At 33.8% G+C, this 25813-nt stretch overlaps 1 protein-coding gene across 21 annotated transcripts; it reads left to right on the top strand.

Annotated features, from left to right (window-relative positions):
• The first annotated feature begins 105 nt into the window (after nt 1–105).
• On the top strand, nt 106–24615 carry LOC125645492 (coiled-coil domain-containing protein 60-like). Of its 21 annotated transcripts, XM_048871042.2 has the most exons (23): nt 112–1270; nt 1398–1714; nt 2918–2947; nt 5219–5302; nt 7404–7480; nt 7664–7733; nt 8490–8617; nt 9279–9377; nt 10568–10720; nt 11104–11226; nt 11407–11497; nt 13993–14206; nt 14583–14694; nt 15161–15218; nt 16331–16431; nt 16518–16658; nt 16853–17023; nt 17439–17529; nt 18239–18283; nt 19565–19603; nt 21350–21665; nt 23112–23132; nt 24077–24214. In XM_048871042.2, the coding sequence occupies exons 2-22, from the start codon at nt 1433–1435 to the stop codon at nt 23126–23128; spliced, it is 2442 nt and encodes an 813-aa protein (XP_048726999.1). In that variant the 5' UTR covers nt 112–1270; nt 1398–1432; the 3' UTR covers nt 23129–23132; nt 24077–24214. The 21 variants fall into 21 exon arrangements, with proteins under 21 accessions (XP_048726994.1, XP_048726999.1, XP_048726998.1 ...); XM_048871041.2 differs by having other exon boundaries at nt 23112–24615; XM_048871036.2 differs by lacking the exon at nt 23112–23132 and having other exon boundaries at nt 24077–24615.
• The last annotated feature ends 1198 nt before the right edge of the window (nt 24616–25813 follow it).

The raw sequence follows: 25813 nt of genomic DNA on the forward strand, positions 1-25813 counted from the left end.
TATATGAAAACACATCAACTATGTTAATATATTGATACCACTAGCTAGCAAAACCACAAATATAGTTTTGTTTAAGAAGACTTTTCTGGTCGCGATTTAATATTTATTCTTGCACGTGCCGTGCTGATATGTCGCGACCAGAAAAGTCGGGTACAATGTTTATCTAGAATTTATCTACAAAAGTTTCAGTTTTCATAACCCTTGGGAAGAAGTTCTGGCCTAGAAGGCGGAAGGGGGCAAAACTATTTTATCACTATAACATATCTCGGTGTCTTTTTTTAATTTAAGTAACTTAGGTGAATCACTGGGCAAAATATAGGCTAAATTTCCGCGGTGTATAGTCACATAGTCAATGATCGGTATATGGTGCTCATAAAATGTACTTGAAATCCAGTTATTGTCTTTATTATGAATAAAACACTATCTGAAAGACTAGAGATCGTCTGATCTTTCTACTTCCGTTATAACATATTCGTCTCTATGCGACGTCATTATTTACATTCCGGTTTGAACGATGAGGAGATAATCGTGGAAGGCACTTGTTAGACAATGTTGATATTCAATACTATTGTGCTTAAAGACTTGAATGCATTGTTAGATACACGATATAGATGGATTCGCTGATGAACATTGGTTTAAAGAGGTGATTTCGTTATGGACATTTTGTGTTGAAATTTGAGGCTAAATTGTTTTGGGGGTGAGTAAATTATACATGTAGTAAAAAACATCAATGTTCTCTGACAATTAATTTTTTTTAAAGTTTAAAAACAAGTTTATAAAAGAAATTTGTAATTTCTATTATTTCAAAATGGGATTTGGTGTCATACCATGAAAAATGTTTCTTGTTGATCTTGTTTATATAGATCTGTATTGTGTTACAGTTGTAAATTAATTTCTAATTATGCTCTGCATACAGGATTATAGTCTACGCATCTTATCATAATAACCATGCTATGGATATAGGAATATACATGATCAGGCACATAGGTGCTACTCGAGATTATTCATAGAATAATAAAACTGTTGATTCGAAAGTGTTACTTCTTTAAAATATGTCATATATAGCTTTAATAGCTGTCACAGAGCAGACATATTACAGCTTCAATGGAAACTTTTAATAGTCTCATTAAACTATCATTTATATAATACAACGAAATGGAAACGTGCTATGGAAAATTCTCCATACAGAATCCATATGTCATCCTGCTTCGACTGCTACTACCACATCAAATCTTGAATCGACCTCATATCTATTCTGTTGATGTCTGCTGTGAGTGACATAATTTGCTTATTTATTTAAAGTAGCACATGATCTTGCTCCTATACATCATCTTTTTATGTATCAATATAAAGCAGACACTTGCTTAATACATATGCAATGATCGTAATGTTTGCAGTTTCAGAAAACTGAAACAAAAAGGAACGCCAAAAAATGCCTGCAGCATGTAGAAATAATCCCTATGGAATCCAACCAAAGCCAGTTCCGGTACCCTATAGCAAAACTGCTAAAATATCAGCGAGGAGCTTGGCTGCTTACAAAACCCAGGTCCCGTCTCCTCATGAGTTTAGGGAAGAAAAATACAGACGTCGCCAATCACAGCTAACATCCCAAGGTTACTTTGCCGCTCCTAATGTGCCATATAAAGGACTGGGGGACCCGTTTTATCTGGATGAACAGAGGATGATTCTTCATGCTCTAGGGCAGTGGGATAGTGTGAGTCTGTTTATTACACATTACATAATTACAATTCACATGTGCAGGTGTATGAATTTAATAATTTGACACTATATACATACATAAGATGAGATAAGTTTATTCCAATTTTGGGCCCAGAGGGCATAACAGCAAGACAGCTTATAAAGAAAGAAATTTACAGCATTAACTACAGATTACATGAGCTGCAAACTACATGTGGATGTAGCATGGGGGGGGGGGGGGGAGGGGGGGGATGAGTACATACTTATATATGAATTGCAAATTAGGTGTATACACAAGTATATGTCTTATTGATTTCCTTGCTTTAAGATGCAATGCTTCTACTAGTAAGTTGAATTAGGTTTAGCCCTGTGCTATGGTAGATCTGATCAGAGTATATTAGATGGATTCTCATGTCCTTTTATATATGTTCATGACTGAGACTGTTTATCATGCATGCTTATCAAAAGAACTGGAAATTGAGATTTGGGCCCAGGAGATTTAACATCAATAAAACATTTATAGCCATGGGGGTTTTTATCTTTCAAAATGATCATTTGTCAAATGATTGCTTCGTCCTTCATACTTTATAAATAATTGCTAGTGTTTCAGACACTACTTCTAATTTAATGTAATCAAATGGATTATGCATTAAATAATGTATAATACTATATAGCATCATAAATCAATTGCTTGGCATAAAGAATAATATGCCTATTGGGTATAAATTTGCAAAGCACTGTAAATGTCAGCTACACTTAATCCTGCAGTTCTTTAGAAAAAAGGGATCCAGACAAAAATCTATAAAACAAAATTTTATATTCTCATATCTCTAATATATATCAATAAGCCTCTTATTCTATTCTCAAGAGATGTCAAGGCTTACTTTTCTGTCAACTCATCAAGATAAAACACTTTCATTGTGTCTACCGACTTGTTTAAATTGGTTCGTTTTATTACTCTGAATGCCTGTAAAACTGAAAGATTGATAGTATATATTGTGCAGAGTAAATGCCCAATAGCCAGTGGTTGAATTTGACAAATAAGGTTCTACCTATGTAGAAGTTATTCTTTGTTTTGGGATATTGTGTCAATAAAACTGTAGCGAAGGGGCAGGGAACCCTTGAAAGTTGTTTGTTCATTTTATCAGCCCTGCGATTGACAAGTACCAAATTTAGAATGAATAACAAGCATTAAACTTGTACGCGTATCTTTTTTTAGCCGATTGTGTGTACTCAGCCAGACAGTAATGTATGCACCTTGTGTAATTTTGTAAAGACTATTACATGTACAGTGTAGTTCTACTTGTTTTATCTTAGTTATATGTATATATTAAATGTCTTGACCAGTTGATAGCATGTTAGTGTTGCATGTTGTTATTATAATTAAATAGCAGTTCATTTTTACAGACTGTCAAAGCCGATATATTCCATTATTTAGTAATATGGGTGATGGCAGAGGAAAAATTGATGTCTATTATTTATCATATTTAATCAATTAGCATGGATAGGATTAGTTATCTTTGATTGATGTCATATAATTTAATCAATAAGCATGGGTATATAGGAGGAACTCTGATCATTATTTTCATCTATTTCAGTAAGATTCAAAAATACTTATTGCAATATATAGCTACTAGTGTGACAAGTAGTACTGATTGATCTATCATGATTTTGAACTTATAATTAGAGTAATTGGAATAGGACAACATAATTGATTATTTTTTTCTTTCAATATTTCTTGTTTGAATGGACAGATGCTGTCCTAAAAAGGTATTGTATCTGAGCATTTTATTAATTTTAGTTTCACTGAGTTTATCTATTACATTATTGATTTACTTTAAGCATGAGAAAATAATGTGCATGTTGAATTCTTTCACAACCGAAATGAAACATGATCAGCAAATTGTCCAAACACAAAAGTTCTTCTGAAAAAATGAGACTGTTACATTTATCTGGACCTGTTCTGACACACAAACTTGACCATATAAATAACCTCCGTCATAGGCATGCAAGGACAAACAGTTTGAAAAGAAAGTCATTGAATCTTTGTACTCAATGTTTGTGTGCATCAAAAGTCCAAACATTGTTCAATGAAACTTTAACCTACTGATTACACAAATGACGGTGTTCGACATACTATCTTTGGTACACATTGGCAATATATGCTATAAAGCACAGCACTGGAAATCTGTCCAAAATGAGAACAGTACCACAGTCTGTTTCTGCCTGCATGTTTACAAACTCCTTTGCAAAGTATGAAAAGTATTTAGACAGGAATGAAACAAATTTATAGTTAAAGACTAGTTCATCGAGGTATTGTACGTGGTATGTCCTGTTAAGGCCACATTTACCGTACAGACAGCAACATATTCCGGAAAAGATGTCGAGAAACAATATGCAATCATGTTTACATGCAGTGATTATACAGACATTGTATATACACATGTGAACAGTCTGTTTTGTACAAAGTGAAACCTTTCATTCCCACCTGATATTATAACATATGCCTGCAGGTAATAAACATGCACAGGTTCAACTTTTAATTTCTATTCAAAGCAGAATACAGGTAAAATAAATCTACTTATCAGGAAATATGTTTATAATCTTCTTAAATATCGGATGAACATGATAAAAATACATTTTATGCGTAATGCTTGACTGTTTGGTTATTTGGTAAGTGGATAATATCATTCTGTGTAAGCTGGCTGATTGAGTGACGGTGAAAGATAAGTGTATTTAATCATTTTATCCTCTAGGCAAGTTTTCAAAAGCTAGCATAAAGTTAAATTTAACTTTGCATGCAATGAATACATGTTAGGAAAAGTCACATTAACGACTAGTTTAATCACTTACTTGTTATATTTTAATTTTCGTGTGTTGAAAGTTTAATGCATGTAAAAAATGAAAATAATCATTAATTTTTTGTAATTTTTTTAACTAAATCAATTCTACTTCAAATAATGGCTTTAAACAGTTTATAATCATAAATTCTTTGTAACAGAAATTATTGAAGTTAAAGTTTACTGTATGTACTAAATACTGTGGAGGAGTCTGTAAATGAACTATACTGTCAGCTATCCAGACGTCGCTTAATGTTTAAAATTCATCAAGAAATATCCAATTAGCTTTCTCTCATTTCTCCTGTAGACATTGATCAAATATAGGTAAATTCAATTCTCATGTATAAATTGTTAGATATAATGCTTTAATTTATGAATTAATCCTCTGATTTACAGAAATTTGATGTTTTATGATGCATCCTTTAATTTACAGAAATATGATGCTTTATTATGAATCCTTTAATTTACAGAAATATGATGTTTTATGATGCATCCTTTAATTTACAGAAATTTGATGTTTTATGATGCATCCTTTAATTTACAGAAATATGATGCTTTATTATGAATCCTTTAATTTACAGAAATTATGCATCCTTTAATTTACAGAAATATGATGTTTTATGATGAATCCTTTAATTTACAGAAATACGATGTTTTATGATGCATCCTTTAATTTACAGAAATATGATGAAGAGACGAGCAGTAGTAGTGATGAAGATGAGTATGACCTCACAGCTGAACTGCAGCATCAGAAACGACAACAGGTAGCTGTATTTTCATGTTGCAGGCATTTTTGATTGCTTCAGAACGAAGGCATGGGGATGCATTTGACGAATTGTTATGACTGTGACCCATGATAGGCCATCCCACAATAGTTACATCATCATTTTATTTAGTAAACTTAAAATTCTAAAGACAGCCATAGACCTTGGACTGTCTTGTGACATAACAATGCTAAACTAACCAATCATGTTCAAGCAAAGCAGTCATGACTATTGAATAGTTGTTGTATCAAATTAACCACTTAGCATACTTGCATGGTTCTAACGATTTGATGCACTCGGGTAAATTGGCGATGACCGGCAACTCTGAGATGGAATTGCCCACACATCCCACTGGGTAAGCCGACTGAGCCAGAAAAATTTGACAGGCGCAGTTAACTTTAATATGGCATCCTTGGAGACAGTATAATCGAGATTGGCTTATTCTAAGACAAAATACTTTTAATCCAGGTACACTGGTGAAATAAACATGATTTGTAAAAGCAAATAATGTTTACATGATAGAAAGTCAAAACTGTATTGCAGTCGGGTCACTTGATATACTTAACATGTTGTCAAGTATACCCGGCTTAGTTCGATTTGGCCAAATTCTATCAGAATCAAGTGTGCTAAGAGTCTATGGAAATATAACAATATTTGAAGTTACAAGAACAATTTTACAACATCACTTACAATCAGAATTTAAAATATAGGTGCTAATTACTTTTTGGAAATTGCATGGTATGAAAGTTGCATCAATTGAGAGCAGACAAATTTCCATGATGTGAATTTGCACTCTTACAAATTTGTTCGAAATAGTAGAAGATATTTTGCACAACCTGAAGATTGATGAATTATTACTTTATATTACATGTAGCTAGTTTGTCTAGAGCATTAAGATTTTTGTAGATTTTTTTTCAAAATTGTTTTAGCTATTGAATTTAGAAATTTTAAGGCATGTAAGATATCAGTAAAGAATGCCTCGTACAGTATGACACAAGGGTATGATCAAACATAATTAATTAATGTTTGTCAATTTATGATTATCATATATATATTAATGAATTCCTTAAATTCTATTTTTATTTTTCACTTTTAGTGAGATAGGGTATGTTATTGAAATGTAATTGAAAAGTATTTGCAATTACAGACAATTTAAATACATTCAATGACCTGTAATTGAAAATAAACTCAATTGTAGATGCATTCAGTTACTCAGAAAGAATTAATTCATTACTGTTCATCACAAATACAGATTTCTATTACTCCATCCCAGCATGTGGCATTCTTACTAGTGTGATTAAAAACGAATCTTTCAAGACTTAATTACTAGTACCAATGGTACCACTTGGTGTATGGAAGGTATAAATACTTTGGATTTAATTTAACTAGATAAAAATTTTCTAGAGTAAAATTTCCGAGATTCCTATTTTGAAACACTTTATTTGAAATATGTTTAGTTTCATGATGTGGTTGTGAATTAAATCATTATATAGATTTTATATAATACTTGCTGCAAGATGTCAAAATGTGATATACTCAAATTATTTATGTTAAATTGGTACTTTTGATCCCATGGAGCCATTTCCATACTTTAAAATCCACCTAAGGGTTGGATAGTTTAGTTTAGTTCAGTTCATTTCACTCAAACCATGGAATGGTACATGAGGTACATGAAACATATTTACATATATACAGTAACAGGGGTCAAACAGATGAAAAATATTGGAGAACAGACAATATTATTGATTTTCAAAATAAACACAGCTTTCTTAGAGATACCGAATCTTTAGAAGACATGGGTTAATTCACAAATTTTTTAGTGTAGGATATAAGGCCATATCATTACAAAGATGAATCAGAGGGGTGTTATGTTTAGAAAAAGAAATCTTTGATAGTATAATCTACTTTGATTCAACCTGGTTCAATGGATTCAAAACATCCCCCATTTCTTTGAAAATCGGTCAAAAATATATGTCATTTACAAATTTTCATTAAAAAAAATTCAGCTCGAAAAATGAAATAGTCCTCACATACTGGCCTCAACCTATGGTTTGCATATCATTCATCTTTTTCTAAAACATTGTTTTTGTACCATCTTTAGGTGTCAGCAGCTTCATTTGTTCTCAGACGATCCAAGAAAGATATGAACACACTGCAAAGGGAGGTCATCCATGGAAGGCAAGCAAATGTTATAATCATTAATAAGGAAATATACATGAAAGTGGCATGAACAGGAAAAATTGTATATATTGCAAGTAACTACAAATCTACCATGAGGGTAAAATAAATAATCTTTTTCATTTTTATTTCAATATAGTAATGAATGAGTGTTTAAGTCACAGTTTTTAATTTTTTTCTCAGGAACATGATTCGCAATGTAAAGCTTGGACATGGATTATTTGATCTGATCAAGAATGAACAAGTAGCCAAAGTATGTACATGGGTGATATATAGTTAACCAATCCTACGAATGTCAAACAAAATATGTACATGGGCAATATTATAGTTAACCAATCCTACGAATATCAAACAAACAAAGTATGTACATGGGCAATAATAATTTTACTCTCAATTCTATGAAAAATAATATACAAGGTATAAATTGTTGTTGTATGGGAGAGGATATGGGAAAACAGGTCATGCTGACACATGGGTTTTTTCACGGTGTTCTGGCTTCCTCCTAAACAAATTACCCCCCCCCCCTCTCCCCTTTCATGCCAACATCTGTGCAAAACCACTTTAAGAATCCTATTGTAAATAAACTCTTAAGCTTTCTCGTGGGTTATTCTGATATTTACCAATATGTAATATGAATTTCATGATGTTTGTAAACGCACTATATCTTTTATATAAAAACTTGAGAAACAGTAGTAAACCAGCTAATAATATCGTATGTATAAATTTGCGTTGTTATGCAACCCCCCTTATGATGTACACAACTCCACATTTTTTATTGTTAATAGTCTAGCAACTTTATCCACATTTTTTACTTCAGTAAATTCATTTCATGTAAAATTGTTCAGATGACGACCGCCCTAAGGTTGAAACCGGTCAACCAAATAAAATTCACACTGCATTCTCATGATGTGTTGGTGATCTGTTTTATTTCTTCAAACCATTTAAGCGGATCACTTATAGATTTATTTTTATGTTGATTGTTTACTGTTTCAAACATTCCATGTTTCAGCAACAATCGGAAAATGAGATGAACAAAAAGAAAGCAGAGCAGATGAAGAATGAGTGGCAGCCTCCAAAATTGGACTCCTCCGACGAGGAATCGGAGGAGGAGTTCGAGGAGGATGTGGAGTTATCCAGGTGAGAAAACCCGAAAAACTGAAAATGAATGAAATATTGTGGTGAACTTGCTTGAAAAGTTTCACTCTTTTTCCATTTTTTGTTTGTTTGATTTGTTTGTGTTGTGTGCTTGGAAAAGAGCAAACCAAGGACAATGAAACATACATGGGACTAAAATCGATCAGTGTCATACTCATGCACATGTAGCTTAACTCGTAAAGTTTTCTATGCTCAATATTTGGATATTTTGCTTTTCATATTGATGTGGTTTTAAAACCATTTGAAGTACATGTATTGCTAGTTAATTGTGTTTTTAGTTTGGATGCATAAGAATCACTGTGGTGTGAAGTGCTACTGTTACAACACTGGCCAAGTAGCTGACCGTTCTAGATTATAAGACGGTTTAAAAAATACATGTATTATCTTTCTATTGATCTATGGCAGAGAGGACATTATTAGTGCAGTTGATCTGGACGATGAAATTTTCAAAGTAAATCAGTCTCAACAGATGAATTGTTAAGTAAAGAAAAATGGATAATTATCTTATTCCAAGTGTTTTTCAATGAAATAATTTTGATTTTAAGAAGATAAAATGAAGCTTGGCCAGTGTTTCAATACTGGTATTAATGCTTGACACGAGAGATCTGATTTTTCACATACCTGGATGTTTGTCTTTATAAAGCTACATGAAACAGGCTGACATTAGAGAAACCGCTGATGAGGAAGAACAAAAGTTTGACTCTGAATCCCCAGATCCCCGGGGAAGGGTGTCTTTTATTCGGTAAAGTTCCTGTTCAGCATCTCATGGTGACAAATCTGTTACTCTCTACCTTAATCTGTTATGATTTGAGACTTTACAGTTTCACTTTAGTGTCAATACATAATTTTTAACTTTATTGTTTTCCATCCATCCATCTCTATCTATACATAACTACATGTATTTACATTGTATTTCTATCTCTCTATCCATCTGTTCATCCTCTCTGTAATCCATTGTTAGGGGTGAAATGATACAGTACCTTCTCGATTCGATTTTCGATATTTTAGTCTCGATTCGATGATTTTTGATACAATAGCATGTACCAAATTCTTTATAATGTTAAGATTTCTTATGTTTCTTTGTATTTATTGCTCTCTGCAAATAAATTCTACATAATGTAAAAACGTTTAACTTAAAGCAACACTCTTATCACTTGTCCTAAAGCCAAAATGTTGCCATACCAGGATTTTTACATTGGGGGTGCATTTTTCAACTCGACTGCGTCCATTTTGATACAGCAAAGTTTACTCGTATGTTGATTAGGCAATTTTCAATTCCATTGGCTAATCAGAAACCGTGTTATCAAGAGCAATGTGTGCTATGATTTTAGAACCGTATCGAACTGAAACAGACCCCGAATAAATTGAACATCGAATCGAGACCACTACATGGCGATTCAGCCGCATTGCGATGCATCGTTTCACCCCTATAATCCATACATTTCTCTGATACATTTATACATAAATGTACCTTAAAATGTATAAAATTATTTCAGTACTTGGCCTATGTTTAACTAACCTGACTTAGTCCAAAACATCATATGTCATCACTTCATTTATGTTTCATCATGTAATGAATAATTTGAAAATTTTCCATACTTTTTAAACTTTAGAAAATCATGGGGTTATAATCATATGTACTTCTTGTTATATATCTAAAGTTCAAATTGTAAAGATAATCCAACAACTTTCCATAGCTAATTGTCTAAAAATACAAATTAATATCAAATTTAATTTAGCCTGGCTATGAGTCAGAGTACTGGGTTTCTAAATGAAAGTAAACAAAATTATTTTAATTTCAATGTATAATCCATATATTGGATGAAATTTCACTGAAAAAATATAAATTACTGAAGGAATACAATGCTGATATTGCAGAAGTTCATGATGGATTGATAAGTTTTCATTAACATCTCCATCGATTCATTTTAGTGTTCAAGAAGATGAGGAGGAGACTGAGATAGCAATATCCCGATCTCTTGCCACCACCCCACGGTCGCCAGGGAGGAGGAAAAAAATCAAGGCCCCACGTCCTTACACCCCACAACACACCAACATCTTAGAGGCGAAAGAAAATATAGCAAAGTAAGAACCCCCTTGTCTACCTGTGGTGTGCTGAAGTTCTAATCAATCTGCAATCAGTTATTGTGATAGAAACAGAGATGTTCAGAAAAGGTGTCAAAGCTGAAAAATGTCCTCTATTCTGTTTAAGGAGTAATGAAAATGCATGTAGATGGAATTTCTTAGTAGCTATTACAGTGTATACCACCTTTTTCAATTGGGCTTGTAATTCTATATATCTTGATGAAGTTAATCGATAACGGTTATGTTGTCATCCATGTTTTTTCTTAAAGTATCTAGAGAGAAAAAAATTATCAACAAATTTCAATGAAATTTAGGGAAAGGGTGGGTTATTATTCAAGGAATATTGCGGTAATTTATGTATTTATAAACTTGATTTCCTTCAGAGATGCATTTTTTCGACAACTTTGTGCTTTGCACTGGATATTAGAGGCAATGGCTCTTCATGCTAGGACAGGGGGAGATAACTCAATCACAATGTCTCCCATCACATCCAGCTGGAAGTTAAAGTAAGTACAGTGTTATCATATGATTATTATAATTATGTTTATTATCATTTTAGAATTTTATTGAAGTAATTAGTGGTGTTAAAAGGACTCTGAATGTGGTAGGAATGAAACTTAAAAAGGAATGGGTTAAACTTGTGTAAAACTTGTGTAAAACTGTTACAAAAATTCTTTGAATAATAGTGAAATTGGAGGCACAAAAACTTTTCCAAGAGATCACGAGGGAATGACATGGAGGGAGCTGGTAAACCTGGAGATATCACCCAAAGCACCTGTAAGTCATTAGCATATACAGGGGACTAAACAAAACACCTGTAAGTCATTACCATATACAGGGAACTAAACAAAGCACCTGTAAGTCATTACCATATACAGGGAACTAAACAAAGCACCTATAAGTCATTAGCATATACTGGGGACTAAACAAAACACCTGTAAGTCATTGGGATATACTGGGGACTAAACAAAGCACCTATAAGTCATTACCATATACAGGGGACTAAACAAAGCACCTGTAAGTCATTACCATATACAGGGAACTAAACAAAGCACCTGTAAGTCATTACCATATACAGGGGACTAAACAAAGCACCTATAAGTCATTAGCATATACAGGGAACTAAACAAACACCTGGAAGTCATTACCATATACAGGGGACTAAACAAAGCACCTATAAGTCATTAGCATATACAGGGGACTAAACAAAGCACCTGTAAGTCATTACCATATACAGGGAACTAAACAAAGCACCTGTAAGTCATTACCATATACAGGGAACTAAACAAACACCTGGAAGTCATTGGGATATACTGGGGACTACACAAAACACCTGTAAGTCATTGGGATATACTGGGGACAAAACAAAGCACCTGTAAGTCATTAGCATATACTGGGGACTAAACAAAACACCTGTAAGTCATTACCATATACAGGGAACTAAACAAAGCACCTGTAAGTCATTACCATATACAGGGAACTAAACAAACACCTGTAAGTCATTACCATATACAGGGAACTAAACAAAGCACCTGTAAGTCATTACCATATACAGGGAACTAAACAAACACCTGGAAGTCATTGGGATATACTGGGGACTACACAAAACACCTGTAAGTCATTGGGATATACTGGGGACAAAACAAAGCACCTGTAAGTCATTACCATATACAGGGAACTAAACAAAGCACCTGTAAGTCATTACCATATACAGGGAACTAAACAAACACCTGTAAGTCATTACCATATACAGGGAACTAAACAAAGCACCTGTAAGTCATTACCATATACAGGGAACTAAACAAACACCTGGAAGTCATTGGGATATACTGGGGACTACACAAAACACCTGTAAGTCATTGGGATATACTGGGGACAAAACAAAGCACCTGTAAGTCATTAGCATATACTGGGGACTAAACAAAACACCTGTAAGTCATTGGGATATACTGGGGACAAAACAAAGCACCTGTAAGTCATTAGCATATACTGGGGACTAAACAAAACACCTGTAAGTCATTGAGATATACTGGGGACAAAACAAAGCACCTGTAAGTCATTAGCATATACTGGGGACTAAACAAAACACCTGTAAGTCATTGGGATATACTGGGTACTAAACAAAACACCTGTAAGTCATTAGCATATACTGGGTACTAAACAAAGCACCTGTAAGTCATTAGCATATACTGGGGACTAAACAAAGCACCAGTAAGTCATTGGGATATACTGGGGACAAAACAAAGCACCTGTAAGTCATTAGCATATACAGGGGACTAAACTAAGCACCTGTAAGTCATTAGCATATACAGGGGACTAAACAAAGCACCAGTAAGTCATTGGGATATACAGGGCACTAAACAAACACCTGGAAGTCATTGGGATATACTGGGGACAAAACAAAGCACCTGTAAGTCATTGGGATATACTGGGGACTAAACAAAACTCCTGTAAGTCATTAGCATATACTGGGGACTAAACAAAGCACCAGTAAGTCATTAGCATATACTGGGGACTAAACAAAACTCCTGTAAGTCATTAGCATATACTGGGGACAAAACAAAGCACCTGTAAGTCATTGGGATATACTGGGGACTAAACAAAACTCCTGTAAGTCATTAGCATATACTGGGGACAAAACAAAGCACCTGTAAGTCATTGGGATATACAGGGGACTAAACTAAGCACCTGTAAGTCATTAGCATATACAGGGGACTAAACAAAGCACCAGTAAGTCATTGGGATATACTGGGGATTAAACAAAACACCTGTAAGTCATTAGCATATACAGGGGACTAAGCTGTGCTCTTTAATCAATATGAATTATTTTATACACTGTACATGTATTTGATTAATGATGGTTGGAAGCACTTACAACATTGAAAGAATCCGTGCTGCCTTGCACTCGTTAGTGTCACATTGAATGAAGTTATCCTCCTGCACATCATTTACAATAGAATTCACTCACACTGACCTTCTTTATAAGTATTTGATAAACATCTGAGTGGGTCTGATAAATGTGAACACTTGCCACAGTTCATTGACATTACACAAACTTTAATTCATGACTATACTTTTATTCACAAATTACCCATAGGAAAGGATTGGCTGATAGCTATTTTTCGCAAGTGAGCCAATATATAACCCTATGGGAAGACAAAATAATTGATTTACTATGACTAATTTTCTCAAGAATGTGATGATTATGGAAACTTATAGAAATCTCTTGCACATGACAGTAACTGCATGGTTACCTTTAATGCTTAATTTAGACCATTAAGAGGAAGAACACAAGAGCCACTAGCTTAAAGAGGCAGACAACAGGCCCAAGAAACAGTGTATTCTCCAATTTTTTGGGAATGGCTAATATGTCAAGCTCCACTAACTTACGGGTGAGCAGCTCCCTGGACAACAGCGTGGATGAGAGCATGGGATCCACGTCTAAAGTAGACGTCAAGGAGGAGGAAGATGATGGAAAATATGTCAGTACGTAGCTTTTCAGGATATCTCATCAAAAGCCTAGTCTCAGTAAATAGTGCAGGTGCAATATGCTGAGTAAAATGATGCAAGTTCTTTCATCATCAATCATGGATCTTCTATGCATGTACAGTAAAACATGGTTACAGCAAACACACCTGTAATGAATTCATGCTTACAATGAAATGATTTTTCATTCCCTTTAGTTTTTTACATATTATGAACGTATGGGATATAACGAATCATGTTTATAAGAAATCAAAATTATTCATCCCCAGCCCTTCACTATAAGCATTTTTTTACTGTAGAGTGAATGATGGTATGATATTCCATGCATAGTAGCATTTTGATTTTTTTCTCTCACATACCACATCTAATTTTTCAGGTATTTTCAAGTATCTGAATGAGGACATCTCTACCAAGCTGTATGAAGATGATGAATCTCAGGAACCTGTCAGTCCTGTCAGAATCAGGAAGGAACGTCATAAAGACAAAAGGTGCTGTATACAAAGACATTGTCACCATGTGTTCACACAAATGTACTGTACACAAAGACATTGTCACCATGTGTTCACACAAATGTACTGTACACAAAGACATTGTCACCATGTGTTCACACAAATGTACTGTACACAAAGACATTGTCACCATGTGTTCACACAAATGTACTGTACACAAAGACATTGTCACCATGTGTTCACACAAATGTAATGGAAATTATAGGTTTAAATCTGCCCAAAGCCATTGTTATTTTTTGTTTTTAAAGTAATTAGTGAATTTATAGTTTTCAATTCATGTATTTATGAGTCGAGGATAAGAGGAAATGGATGAAAATTATACATTGGGGATGATTATTTCTATTATTCACATAGAGTAAGATTTCCATGAAAGGATTTTTTTTTTATAAACAATGATATTGTGAAATAATATGTATAAATCATTAAATGAATATGCTGTTTGCAGAGGCCAAGACGGAGAACATTCTCCTAAGAAATCACCAAGGAAGTCAGCTGATCCAGGGGTGGGTATCCTCTATAATCAAAAGCAACAGTTTCTGTGTATTTGACCTCACTGTAGAAACATGCTAACATTGAGAAAATAGACTCCATGACATAAAACACATAAATTTCCCAAGTTTAAAATATGCACTTTTTTATTAAAACATGTTGGTTTTGGTTAAGGTGGGTCCTTAGTCCTGAATTTTTGGGGTTTAGGTACCATTTTTTTGTTTGGAATCAATAGATTAACATTCAGAGTAATGAAAAAAGGCAAATTAGTTAAGGATTTCCATATTAATTTTCATTACAGTCACTACTGAAGTCATGTACCCCTATGTAGATTTTTATGAAATTCATTGGAAACAGTTATCTGTTGTTATTTTAAAATGAAAAAAAATAATAATAATTTAAATTGCATTTATTTATCAGGAAACATGTCAATAACTAAAACACATGTCATTTTCAATATGTTCATCAAGTTTTAGTATAAAAAATGCAAAATTATTGAATTAGCCTTATTCTCCAAAATGTTAAAAAACAAACTAATATGGACACAACTTCCTTATAGCATGGTTTACATATCATTTTTTCTGTTTATATTGGTAGATGTACATCTGTTATAGTTATTTATGAAAAAAATCCATACCTTTCCTTAATGATTTCAAATCTATAGCTTCCAGAGTATGTATACCCCCATAAAAAACCTAAGTCTGGCACCATACAGCTGAGCTATTCAAAACCACTGATGGATTAAAATTTTATGTAATTACATGAAAAGACACAGATAATAATTCCTTATCACCTTGGTAAAATGTTTGTGAAAAATATAGGAAATCTATTGCATAATGGACTTGATAAATAATTTAATGAAAACAGAGTTATTGTCCTTGGATTCAATATTTTGAAACACATTATTGACTATTCAAATATAACTAAGACTTTTGAAATATTTTATGGCTAACAAGATTTTTTACAATAACTATTGAAAAAGACTCCAACAAAATTTATGTTCCAGTCATTAAATTATTGACTTTGGAAAATCTTATGACGTCACAGGAGTGTGGAACTACGTTAAGTGAATTTTAACACCAGGAGATTGATACATTGCTTTCATTCTTAGTTACTTTCTTTTTAGAGTGAGCGTGGGAGATCTGCCGAACGAGGTCGCTCAGCCGGTAATCAGCGGGAGTCGTCTCGATCAAACCGAGCAGACTCGACTCTGATACGCCCTAAAAGGTACAGTCAAGAATTGTAAAGGTAAACAGAAAGATGTTATGTTAAATGATAGCAGAGAGGTAAATAGGTGATTATTTTAATTGTAGTTCCCCACAACTGGTTGAGTTCCAAAACAGCAGAGCCAGCACCAAGTACCAGAATGTTGTCGGCGAGATGCACCAGAAATTTCAAGAGAGGAAGGAAGACTCCGCTGTACAGCTTCATGAGCAACTGGAACAGCTTGAGAAGTATGTTCAGCAACTCGGACAAATTAATATTCTTAAATGTTAGAACAACAAGAAAATGGTGCTTACTCGCATGTTAGAACAGCAAGAAAAGTAGACTTACTCAGTATTAGAATATTTAATGATACTGGACATTAAGGGGAATATACTCAGTGATTTATTAGAATGGTTAGAATGGCATGTTTTCCTGTTAACAGACAGAGGTTTGCAGTCTGTCAGAACAAATTCCTGGCCATTAACTCCCAATTAAAAGGCAGCAGCTTCCACAGAGCAGTGCAGGAAATGAGAGATCGCAGCAATCGGATGTTTACTCGACCAAACGAAGAACTCCTAAAGAAAAAACAGGAGGAGGGTTCAAAGGGAAACTGGTAAACTTTAGCTGCTTAATGTTTCCTTGTTTCAGATAGTGACACAGCATAAACACTTACTTACCTGTAAGAGGAACCCCAGCTTCAGATTATTTTGATCATGGCACCAAAAAAAAAAATTCTGACAATTTCAAGTGTACTACTTTACTACAGTCAATCCTCATTATCTCAAATGTGGTAAGGCTGAGAAAAACAATTGAGATATCTGAGGGTTCAAGATATTAAAGTTAAAATCCATAAAGAAAATTTAGTTGGAACTTCCAACTCACTTGGACATATCCATGGCATGATATCAATGTTCGAGACACCAAAGTTCAGATTGAGGTAACCATACATGCCATACATTGTTAACTAAACTGATCACAGAGGTGAACTACTTTTCACACACTGACTGAGTATGATTTTTTTTTTACAGGTATGCAGAGATTATGGCCAATTCTCCTGATGAGATTAAAGATGAATGGTACTACAAAGTGATCATGAAAAAACTTGCCAGATATGGATTGGTAAGATACAACTCGTGTATGTTGAAGTGTATGTCATTTTGAGATTTGTTAACCAATGGCAAAAAAGTTTACAATTATGAGAGATAAAGTAGTACCAAGTTTGTACCTCCAATAAGTTATGTGTAGGGGGGTGGGGGCTGTCATTTTAATTAGAAACCTGGATGACTTTTATGGTTTGTTTTGGTAAATTACCATAGCTTTCCCATGATACTATGTTCACTTATTAGATGGTTAACGAGTTTCGAATATAAATTTACTGCTAGACATAAAGAGCTATTTCAGAAACTCTTTACTATGGGTTATGGTGTACCCTTTCATTAACTATCAAAGTAACTTTGCATGATTGTTGTATGTGACTAATATATTAACTTCTGTACAAAAAATATCTAGAAAAAAAATGGTTTTTTGCTAAAGATAATTAGTGATGAATTTCTTTGTAGTGTCTCTTGCATTGTAACTGCATAAAGAAGGGATATCTGCATTTAGATAAAACTCATATGACAGCATGAAAAATAATCATTCTGTTTTTGCATGACTCTAATAGTTTAATCAATTGCTATGGTTTCGGTTGCAAAGATATATTTCATATGCTCAAAGATGGAGCTTTTACACTAGAAAAATGCCATTAGGCAAGATACAGCTAACTGATTGTGAATTCACCGTGCTAGCTGTAGAAACATTTCATCATTCATTGCATTTATATTGATAGATGTCAAATCCGAATCAAGTATGGAAAAAAGTGTCAATAATGAGAGTAAGTTCCCTTGACTATGTGACCTCTTTTTATGATGTCACTATGTGTTGCTTAGAACTGAATACAGTTGCACCCCAAATGCTGATTTTGTGAATAGAGGAAATTCAAGCACAGGCCTGCATTCTGATTTTACCACAGTAGATATTGATATCTGTAGACAATCTGCATGTAAACATTTTTATCTGTTGATTGTACTTTTATGTAGGGAGAAATCAGAACTCACTTTTTTGTATTGGTGTGAAATTAGCTTAAAGCACTCTTATGCTTGTTGATTTATTTTCAATTCAGATCCATTGTGTGTGAACCTGTGTAGGTGATCTTTGCTAGTTTGTTCAACGTTTGATTTTCAGCTGTTGCATGCAATGCATGTATTGTCAGTGTCAGAGATTCTTGCACTCAATCACGACTGGAGTTAGAGGACTTTTAATCGACACACTCGGTTTAAAGGTGTGGGTTTTAATTAATGATATGCAGGTAGGGTCTAGATGCTTTCAAATCAAAAGACCCAAACATTCACACTGTGCATCATATATGGCATTTTTACTTTGATGAGAAATTATCAGAGAGGCATCATTTCTGCAAAGCTTAGCCAGAATACATCAGGATCCATGACCAAAAATAAAACTGAAATTAGATGTTATATTTGTAATTTAAAGCGAGACTGCGGTCAAAGTTAAACTTATTTCCATTGTAAGAGCAACTATAGTCTCAAGACCATAAACTGCAGAATAGATTTAAGTCTAAATTTCATAAACTGCAGAATAGATTTAAGTCTAAATTTCAAATTTTCAGGATATGTGTTTGTATTTTATTTTCTGTAAAACCAGAAGTTTTTAAAACATCTGTGCTAGATAAATTTTTAAGGTATGAATAACCAAAAATTTGACTATTCTCAGTTTATGGTCTTGTGACCTAGATTTTAGACTTTTTGTCAAAGCTAGTAGACTTTTGAAGTTAGTACACTGTACCACAATATATTTACCTTGACTTGTCAAAAAATATGAGGTACATGATTTTTACTGTACTGGCTCCCATACTTGACAATTTGTATTCAAAGACAGATTTATCAAAATCTTGACCAATTTACACACCAGCCAGGGGTTATCATTGATTTGATAGTGAATTCCCATTGAAAAAATACTATCTATACTCATACGTATATTTTTTTCATATCGGTACTGTTTAGCTTCAGAGAGGTTTGACTACTCGCAGAAATACGGTAATTGTTTGGTTTTTTTGTATAACCCACACTTATGTTTGGTCACTGTAATATTATCACAGCCTCGAGGTCTTGACCAAAGACGTTCTACCATACTGCAGGTAATTAAATAGGGGAGTAGCACTTGGACAGTATATCTGCTTGGAGTTACTGGTCATCTTTTTAGATCATTTAGTTACAGTTTTAAGCATACCCTTCTCCTAATGCATTTTCTTATGTTTAGTCAACTGTTTACTTACTTGCGGTGTCAGAAAAAGTTTTACTTCGTAAAGAAATTCTGTTTTACTGAGCTATGATAATGTAGGAGATACAGATGAATGATTGGCATCTTGTTCAAGTGCTATTCTCATAATAGTCAATCTTTTGCATGGACCTCACTTGTTTTCATCGGGATTAGCCAACTGCTTGCTATTTCTCACTGAAGATGTTTTAATGAAACCAAATGTTTTAAAATGTGTTCACCAAATTGTTAAAAGAATTACTATTTTGAGGTCGTATTTACCAACTTAGAACATGTACTTCTTAACCTGCCTCAGTCTATCTGTCGGTCTGCAGGTTTTTTTTCTTAATTCACTATTATCATTTTTTAAAGATTCAGCGGCCTGCATTACAAAAGTTCTTACAACTAAAGACTAATACTTTTGGTTGGTCAAATGTTTCTATTGTTATGCAAAATTTGTGAAAATATGGCAGTGCATATTAAATTCTTACTATTACATTGGAATTGCCATAAATTTATATTTGAAAAAGTGCAGCATTAGATTAATTGTAATATAAAGTGTTTCTGGTCTGCAGTTGTAGGACGTTTTGTGAAATGGAACTAGGCCCTGAATTCAGATTTGGTAGTTATAAATATTGGGTAATTGAACTTGAATGTAGTGTATAATGGACTACAAGGGAATCGGAGATGGATGCACCTACCACCAGGGTAATATGAGTGATAATGTGCATATTGGTTTAGTATGTTTAATTTTCACTTCACAATTTCCTTGAGATACATAATTTGAAACGTTATTCAACATGTATACATACAAGATTGCTTTTAGATAGGAATGTATTGCTTTGCAGACTAACATTTTCTTTTTCTTTAAACTAATACTGAGTCAGCCATAGATTTGAATTTGAGGATCCAATATAATAACAGTCTTTGAAACAGGTCGCTCTGACTCTCAGAGAATGGTCAGAGCTAGCTGTAGGATATACATGTACATAAGCTGAGTGTTTCTATTCTGAACAGTTGTAGATATATAGGATATAGAATCTACCCTTAATTGTAGTTATGTGTTTTGACCATCTCCTTAGATTATCGAAATCTCTAAAGCTGGCCTTGACAGTTTAAGGTAATCCACATACAGGAGAATAATCTCTGACCTGAACTTGAAATCCTGTAAACAATTTCATTTTACTAATTAGAAAAGATTACTGTATGTCATTTTATTACCAGGGCCCAATTTTACAAAAGAACTTATGTTACATAGTTCTAAATACTCATCAACTGAATTAATTTTATGAGATTATACTATGAAAATACATAACTTAATTCTTATTCACATTAAGATCACAATTTAATCAATGTAAAGAATAAAATAAATTGCAAAAAAAGATTTTCTTTCTAGTCGCAAGTTCTTTTGTAAAACATGGCCCAGGTTCATATGTTTTTCAGAATCTTTTTATTGGTAAAAATTTATATTATTTATATTCAAATATTAAAACATTATTTCTATATTTGGTAACGTCATATATTTCATATTGGAAATTCTTTTGTATTCAATGCAAATTCAAGAAGATGTTTTGAATACAAAAAATGTAAGTGTTAAAGGTAAATTTTCTATTGTTTCATGTGATAGATTGAGGGAGCTGGGCAGCAGCTTAGTAAAAGGACATTCATTAAAGTGCTGGAGCGACTCCGCGAGTGGGAGATCTGTAGCCCAGACATCTGTGCTGCTATAGAGTTCTGCCGTGAGAAGATCGTAGAGATGACAGTGGAGGATTTCGAGGAGTGGTTCTCCCAGCAGTTCCCAAAGATCCATCGACCCCAGACAGCACCAGTGGGGAAGAAAAAGAGCCGGGAGAATAATAACCTACAGGTGGCCCTCCAGGAGCGGTTCCCCAGTGCCTACTCCAGACGCGCCAAGAGTGGATTCCGTCCCCGGGGACAGAGAAGTAAGAGCGGCTATGCCACTTATGGACGGCCATTATCCACATCCACCACTGTAACTGTGGCTAATCCAGGGGTAGTAGTTCGACCTCTATCAGTCAGATATTAGGTGGAACTATTATCTTTGAAACAGCATACTTAACCATTTCAGCATCACAAACAAGTAGCTGTCATGACATTTTATCAAAACCTTTTTTATGTCTTTTCTCCGACATTATGCTTTTTGATTGTGACAGAAATCTCAGCAGTGTCTGCTATACTGTGATATATAAAAAAAAATTAAATGTGATATATAGGATTTTTTTATATGATGTATACAATGTATTAGCACAAGTCTGTGATAGCCTATACTTTAACTGTGATTCTTGCTCACATAAACTGAGACTTTCCATTTCATAGAAAAAATTGAAACAAGAGCTTTATATGGTTTTACAATGTATTTGGAATTTGATTTTTATATAATCAAGAGGTGCATGTTGCTTTGAATTCTTTTCACTTTGAAAGGAAGGGTAGTCTGAATTCTGCTATATTTATTTTCTATTCCCTCACAATAGGGTGATATTCAAAGAAATAAATTTAATTTTTTAAAATACACGAGGGTATGAAATGTGAAGCTTCATGCTGGCATACTTCAATTAAAAAGTGTGCCGGCATGAAGTGGTGCAGTTTATACCCTCAGGTATTTTCAAAAATGAAATTTATTTTTTATATTTACATATATACATGCTACTTTCATTTCTGTTGGAATTCAATAGACGTTCTATATTTATCAAAGATTCATACGCGCATTGTTCACATTTATGAGGAAATGGCTATCATTGCAATTTGTAAAGATATCAAAGGCTAAAGCATTGGAAATATATAATACTAGGACTGTTCATTAGTTCCTAGATACATGTGAAGAGCTCCTCCATTGTGGATGCATTTTAGATGCCACTGAATGCAGTGGATATCGCGTTTTAAATACACCAGGCTCAGAATTGCCTTCATTTTGAGGGAATGCTCGACTTTGTGGGAATCTTTGATAAATTTTGTTGTAGCATCTGTCAAAATTATATCTATCAATGGCATCTTCTTCTTTTGAATTTTATCAAAACAGGGTAATCATTATCTGAATGCAGTGGATATTGCGTTTTAAATACACCAGGCTCAGAATTGCCTTCATTTTGAGGGAATGCTCGACTTTGTGGGAATCTTTGATAAATTTTGTTGTAGCATCTGTCAAAATTATATCTATCAATGGCATCTTCTTCTTTTGAATTTTATCAAAACAGGGTAATCATTATCTGAAAGGTGTTGTGAAAGGAAAATATTATCTTTCTTTCAATGTTGTGATCATTTTTCAAATAGTGCAGCTTTAAATATGTGATATATAAACCATAAACATGTATATTCATAGAGAATGGTTTTTTTTTAATATATATTTTCTCATGTCTGCTTTTGTCTTGCAGAGGAATTTAAGAGTTAAACAGGTAAAAAAAAAAGTGTGTGCTGGACACATGTATTTAGATCACTGGTGTGGCTCGCGTGTCGTAGAGTGTGACACAGAATGCTTACATCTTACTGTTTATGTCACTATTTACACATAGATTTATCACAATAATGATCGTTATCATGTCCATATAATTTAATACAACTGCCATGTGAACTGTACCTGTATGTATTTTATTATATATTTAAAACTGGTCCTCTTCAGCTTAATGGTCAAGAAACCCGATTTCTTCTCATTTTGGGGGGGGGGGGGGGGGGGGATTAAATGGATATCAGAGAAATCTGTTGAACAAAGAATTCATGCGTTTTGTTATCATATGTTCTATTCCTGGGATGAGTCCTACAGGCTTTTTAAAAGCAGAAAAAATGGCCTAGCATGGTTGTAATTTGCCAATATTTATGGACCGTGACTTTGGGACATGGACTAAAATACATCACAACATTGACTTAAAAATACTCCTAGAGGATATTCACTTAGTTTAATAAAAACTCCCATAAATAAAATGAAGTGATTTTATCCTTCATTGCCCACAGTTTGGTTTACTGCCTTTCATTAATTCTGCTATTAAGGATATTGTTTAGACTGTCTATTAGTGGGATTGTGTAGAATGGGTGGGTGGATTGCCGGCAGATTGACAGAAATATACATGCACTCTCCCATGCAAATGATTACACTTCCTATTCAATTTAGTTCTAGATGGAGTATTAATAATAATAGACCATAGATTTGATAAATAATGCTAGAGACATGAACTAGAACTTTACGTACCTTAGATAGTAATATCTTATTCTGTTTCTGTAAAAAAAAAAGTACACATTTTAATGGTTTCCTTCAAGAATTTTGAGTGACACTTTTTGAAATCATGGCTTGTTTTCAAAGTTATTACAAAACCATTAATACCTGTCTTCTTGTACACAACTCTAGGTTCCAGAGACCAACGGAATAGACTGCCTCATCTAGAAGTTTCTACTCAATACATGTCCTGTGTTTCAAAAGCTTTATCACATTATTCTGAATTTAAATAAATGTCTCAAGTTAAATCAGCCATGACAAGTTTCAAACAAATTAGTTTGTTTCATGGGATGTGTTGTTTACAATATTGTTTTTAATATGATTTTGTTGTTTTGTTTTTTTTTGTTGGTCTCAATAAGATACTGCTTCTTACTCAAGTTCGTTATATCGATATATTTATAAGTAAAAGATAAGCATGGAATATTGTGTTTATGATGATGGTAATGTCTTGCATATTTTTGTCTGTAAAGGACATGCGTCTCGGTCTGTATTTATTATATGAAATTGTAATCATGGAGAATATAGGGTTATAGAGAGTTTTCTGTGTAAATGCCAAAGTTTTCATTAAGATTGAATATAGTTAGTGTTTCCTGGGTCCATCAATATTGTTTCAGATTACTGTTACATTGAAGAATAAAGTTGTTGAAATATTAAATTTTTGTGCATTTACATTTCTTGATCCTATTGTAAAACCAAATATCTTAAGTTTTAAGTAATTCTAAAATGCTTCTCTATCAACAGAAGGCTTGTAACATGACAAATATTTTGTGACAACCAAAATCTAGATTTCACTGCGATGGCAAACATCACAGAATGGTCTCGCTTTGTGGCATTATAAGGTCCATATCTCTTCTAAAAAAAAAGTCAGCTAAACCCAGACTGATTCTTGATCTGTAACCCGGCCATTAATATAAGTTTCATGTGTTAATTTTCATATTAACAGCTGCATCCATTGATGGATGTTCATGTATATAGGGCTCCCGTCTACAGGCAGGGTCCTAATGAAAGCCATCGATAGAGTAGAAATCTAATTTGGTTTCCCAGTCACTTGATTGGGCAGTTATCACATCCTGTCTTTACTGAACCTCTCATTAACTCTTGATTGGGCGGTTATCACATCCTGTCTTTACTGAACCTCTCATTAACACTTGATTGGGCGGTTATCACATCCTGTCTTTACTGAACCTCTCATTAACACTTGATTGGGCGGTTATCACATCCTGTCCTTACTGAACCTCTCGTTAACTCTTGATTGGGCAGTTATCACATCCTGTCCTTACTGAACCTCTCATTAACTCTTGATTGGGCAGTTATCACATCCTGTCTTTACTGAACCTCTCATTAACTCTTGATTGGGCGGTTATCACATCCTGTCTTTACTGAACCTCTCATTGACTCTTGATTGGGCAGTTATCACATCCTGTCTTTACTGAACCTCTCATTAACTCTTGATTGGGCAGTTATCACATCCTAGCTGTCTTTACTGAACCTCTCATTAACTCTTGATTGGGCAGTTATCACATCCTGTCTTTACTGAACCTCTCATTAACTCTTCAATGTGGATAGCAATAATACCAGAGGAAGCAAAATGCATTGTGACACCACAATCAGGTATGGTAGATAAAGCATCATAGTGACCTCAAAATGTTGTTGATAATTGTGTACAGTGGTGAATCTAGAGGGTGTGAGGCAGTTGCAACCCCCAACCGCCCAGTTGAATATTTTTTAGATAAAAAGGGCCATTAATTTGCTCCCTTTTCTTCAACAGAAAGGTTCAAACTTTGGTCCTCTCTCCCTTGAAAATTTTCTGGATCTGCCACTGGCATATGAATATTTTACCCATAAAAAAATCTTCATATTCCACTTGAT

The sequence above is a fragment of the Ostrea edulis genome, chromosome 6, assembly GCF_947568905.1.
Source record: "Ostrea edulis chromosome 6, xbOstEdul1.1, whole genome shotgun sequence".
Taxonomy (NCBI): domain Eukaryota; kingdom Metazoa; phylum Mollusca; class Bivalvia; order Ostreida; family Ostreidae; genus Ostrea; species Ostrea edulis.

Coding starts and splice junctions, on each gene's coding strand:
- LOC125645492 (XM_048871034.2), top strand. CDS start 1,433: ATGCCTGCAGCATGTAGAAATAATCCCTATGGAATCCAACCAAAGCCA. Junction 15,219..16,330: donor GGAAGTCAGCTGATCCAGGG/GTGGGTATCCTC, acceptor CTTTCTTTTTAG/AGTGAGCGTGGGAGATCTGC. Junction 17,530..18,238: donor AACTTGCCAGATATGGATTG/GTAAGATACAAC, acceptor TTATATTGATAG/ATGTCAAATCCGAATCAAGT.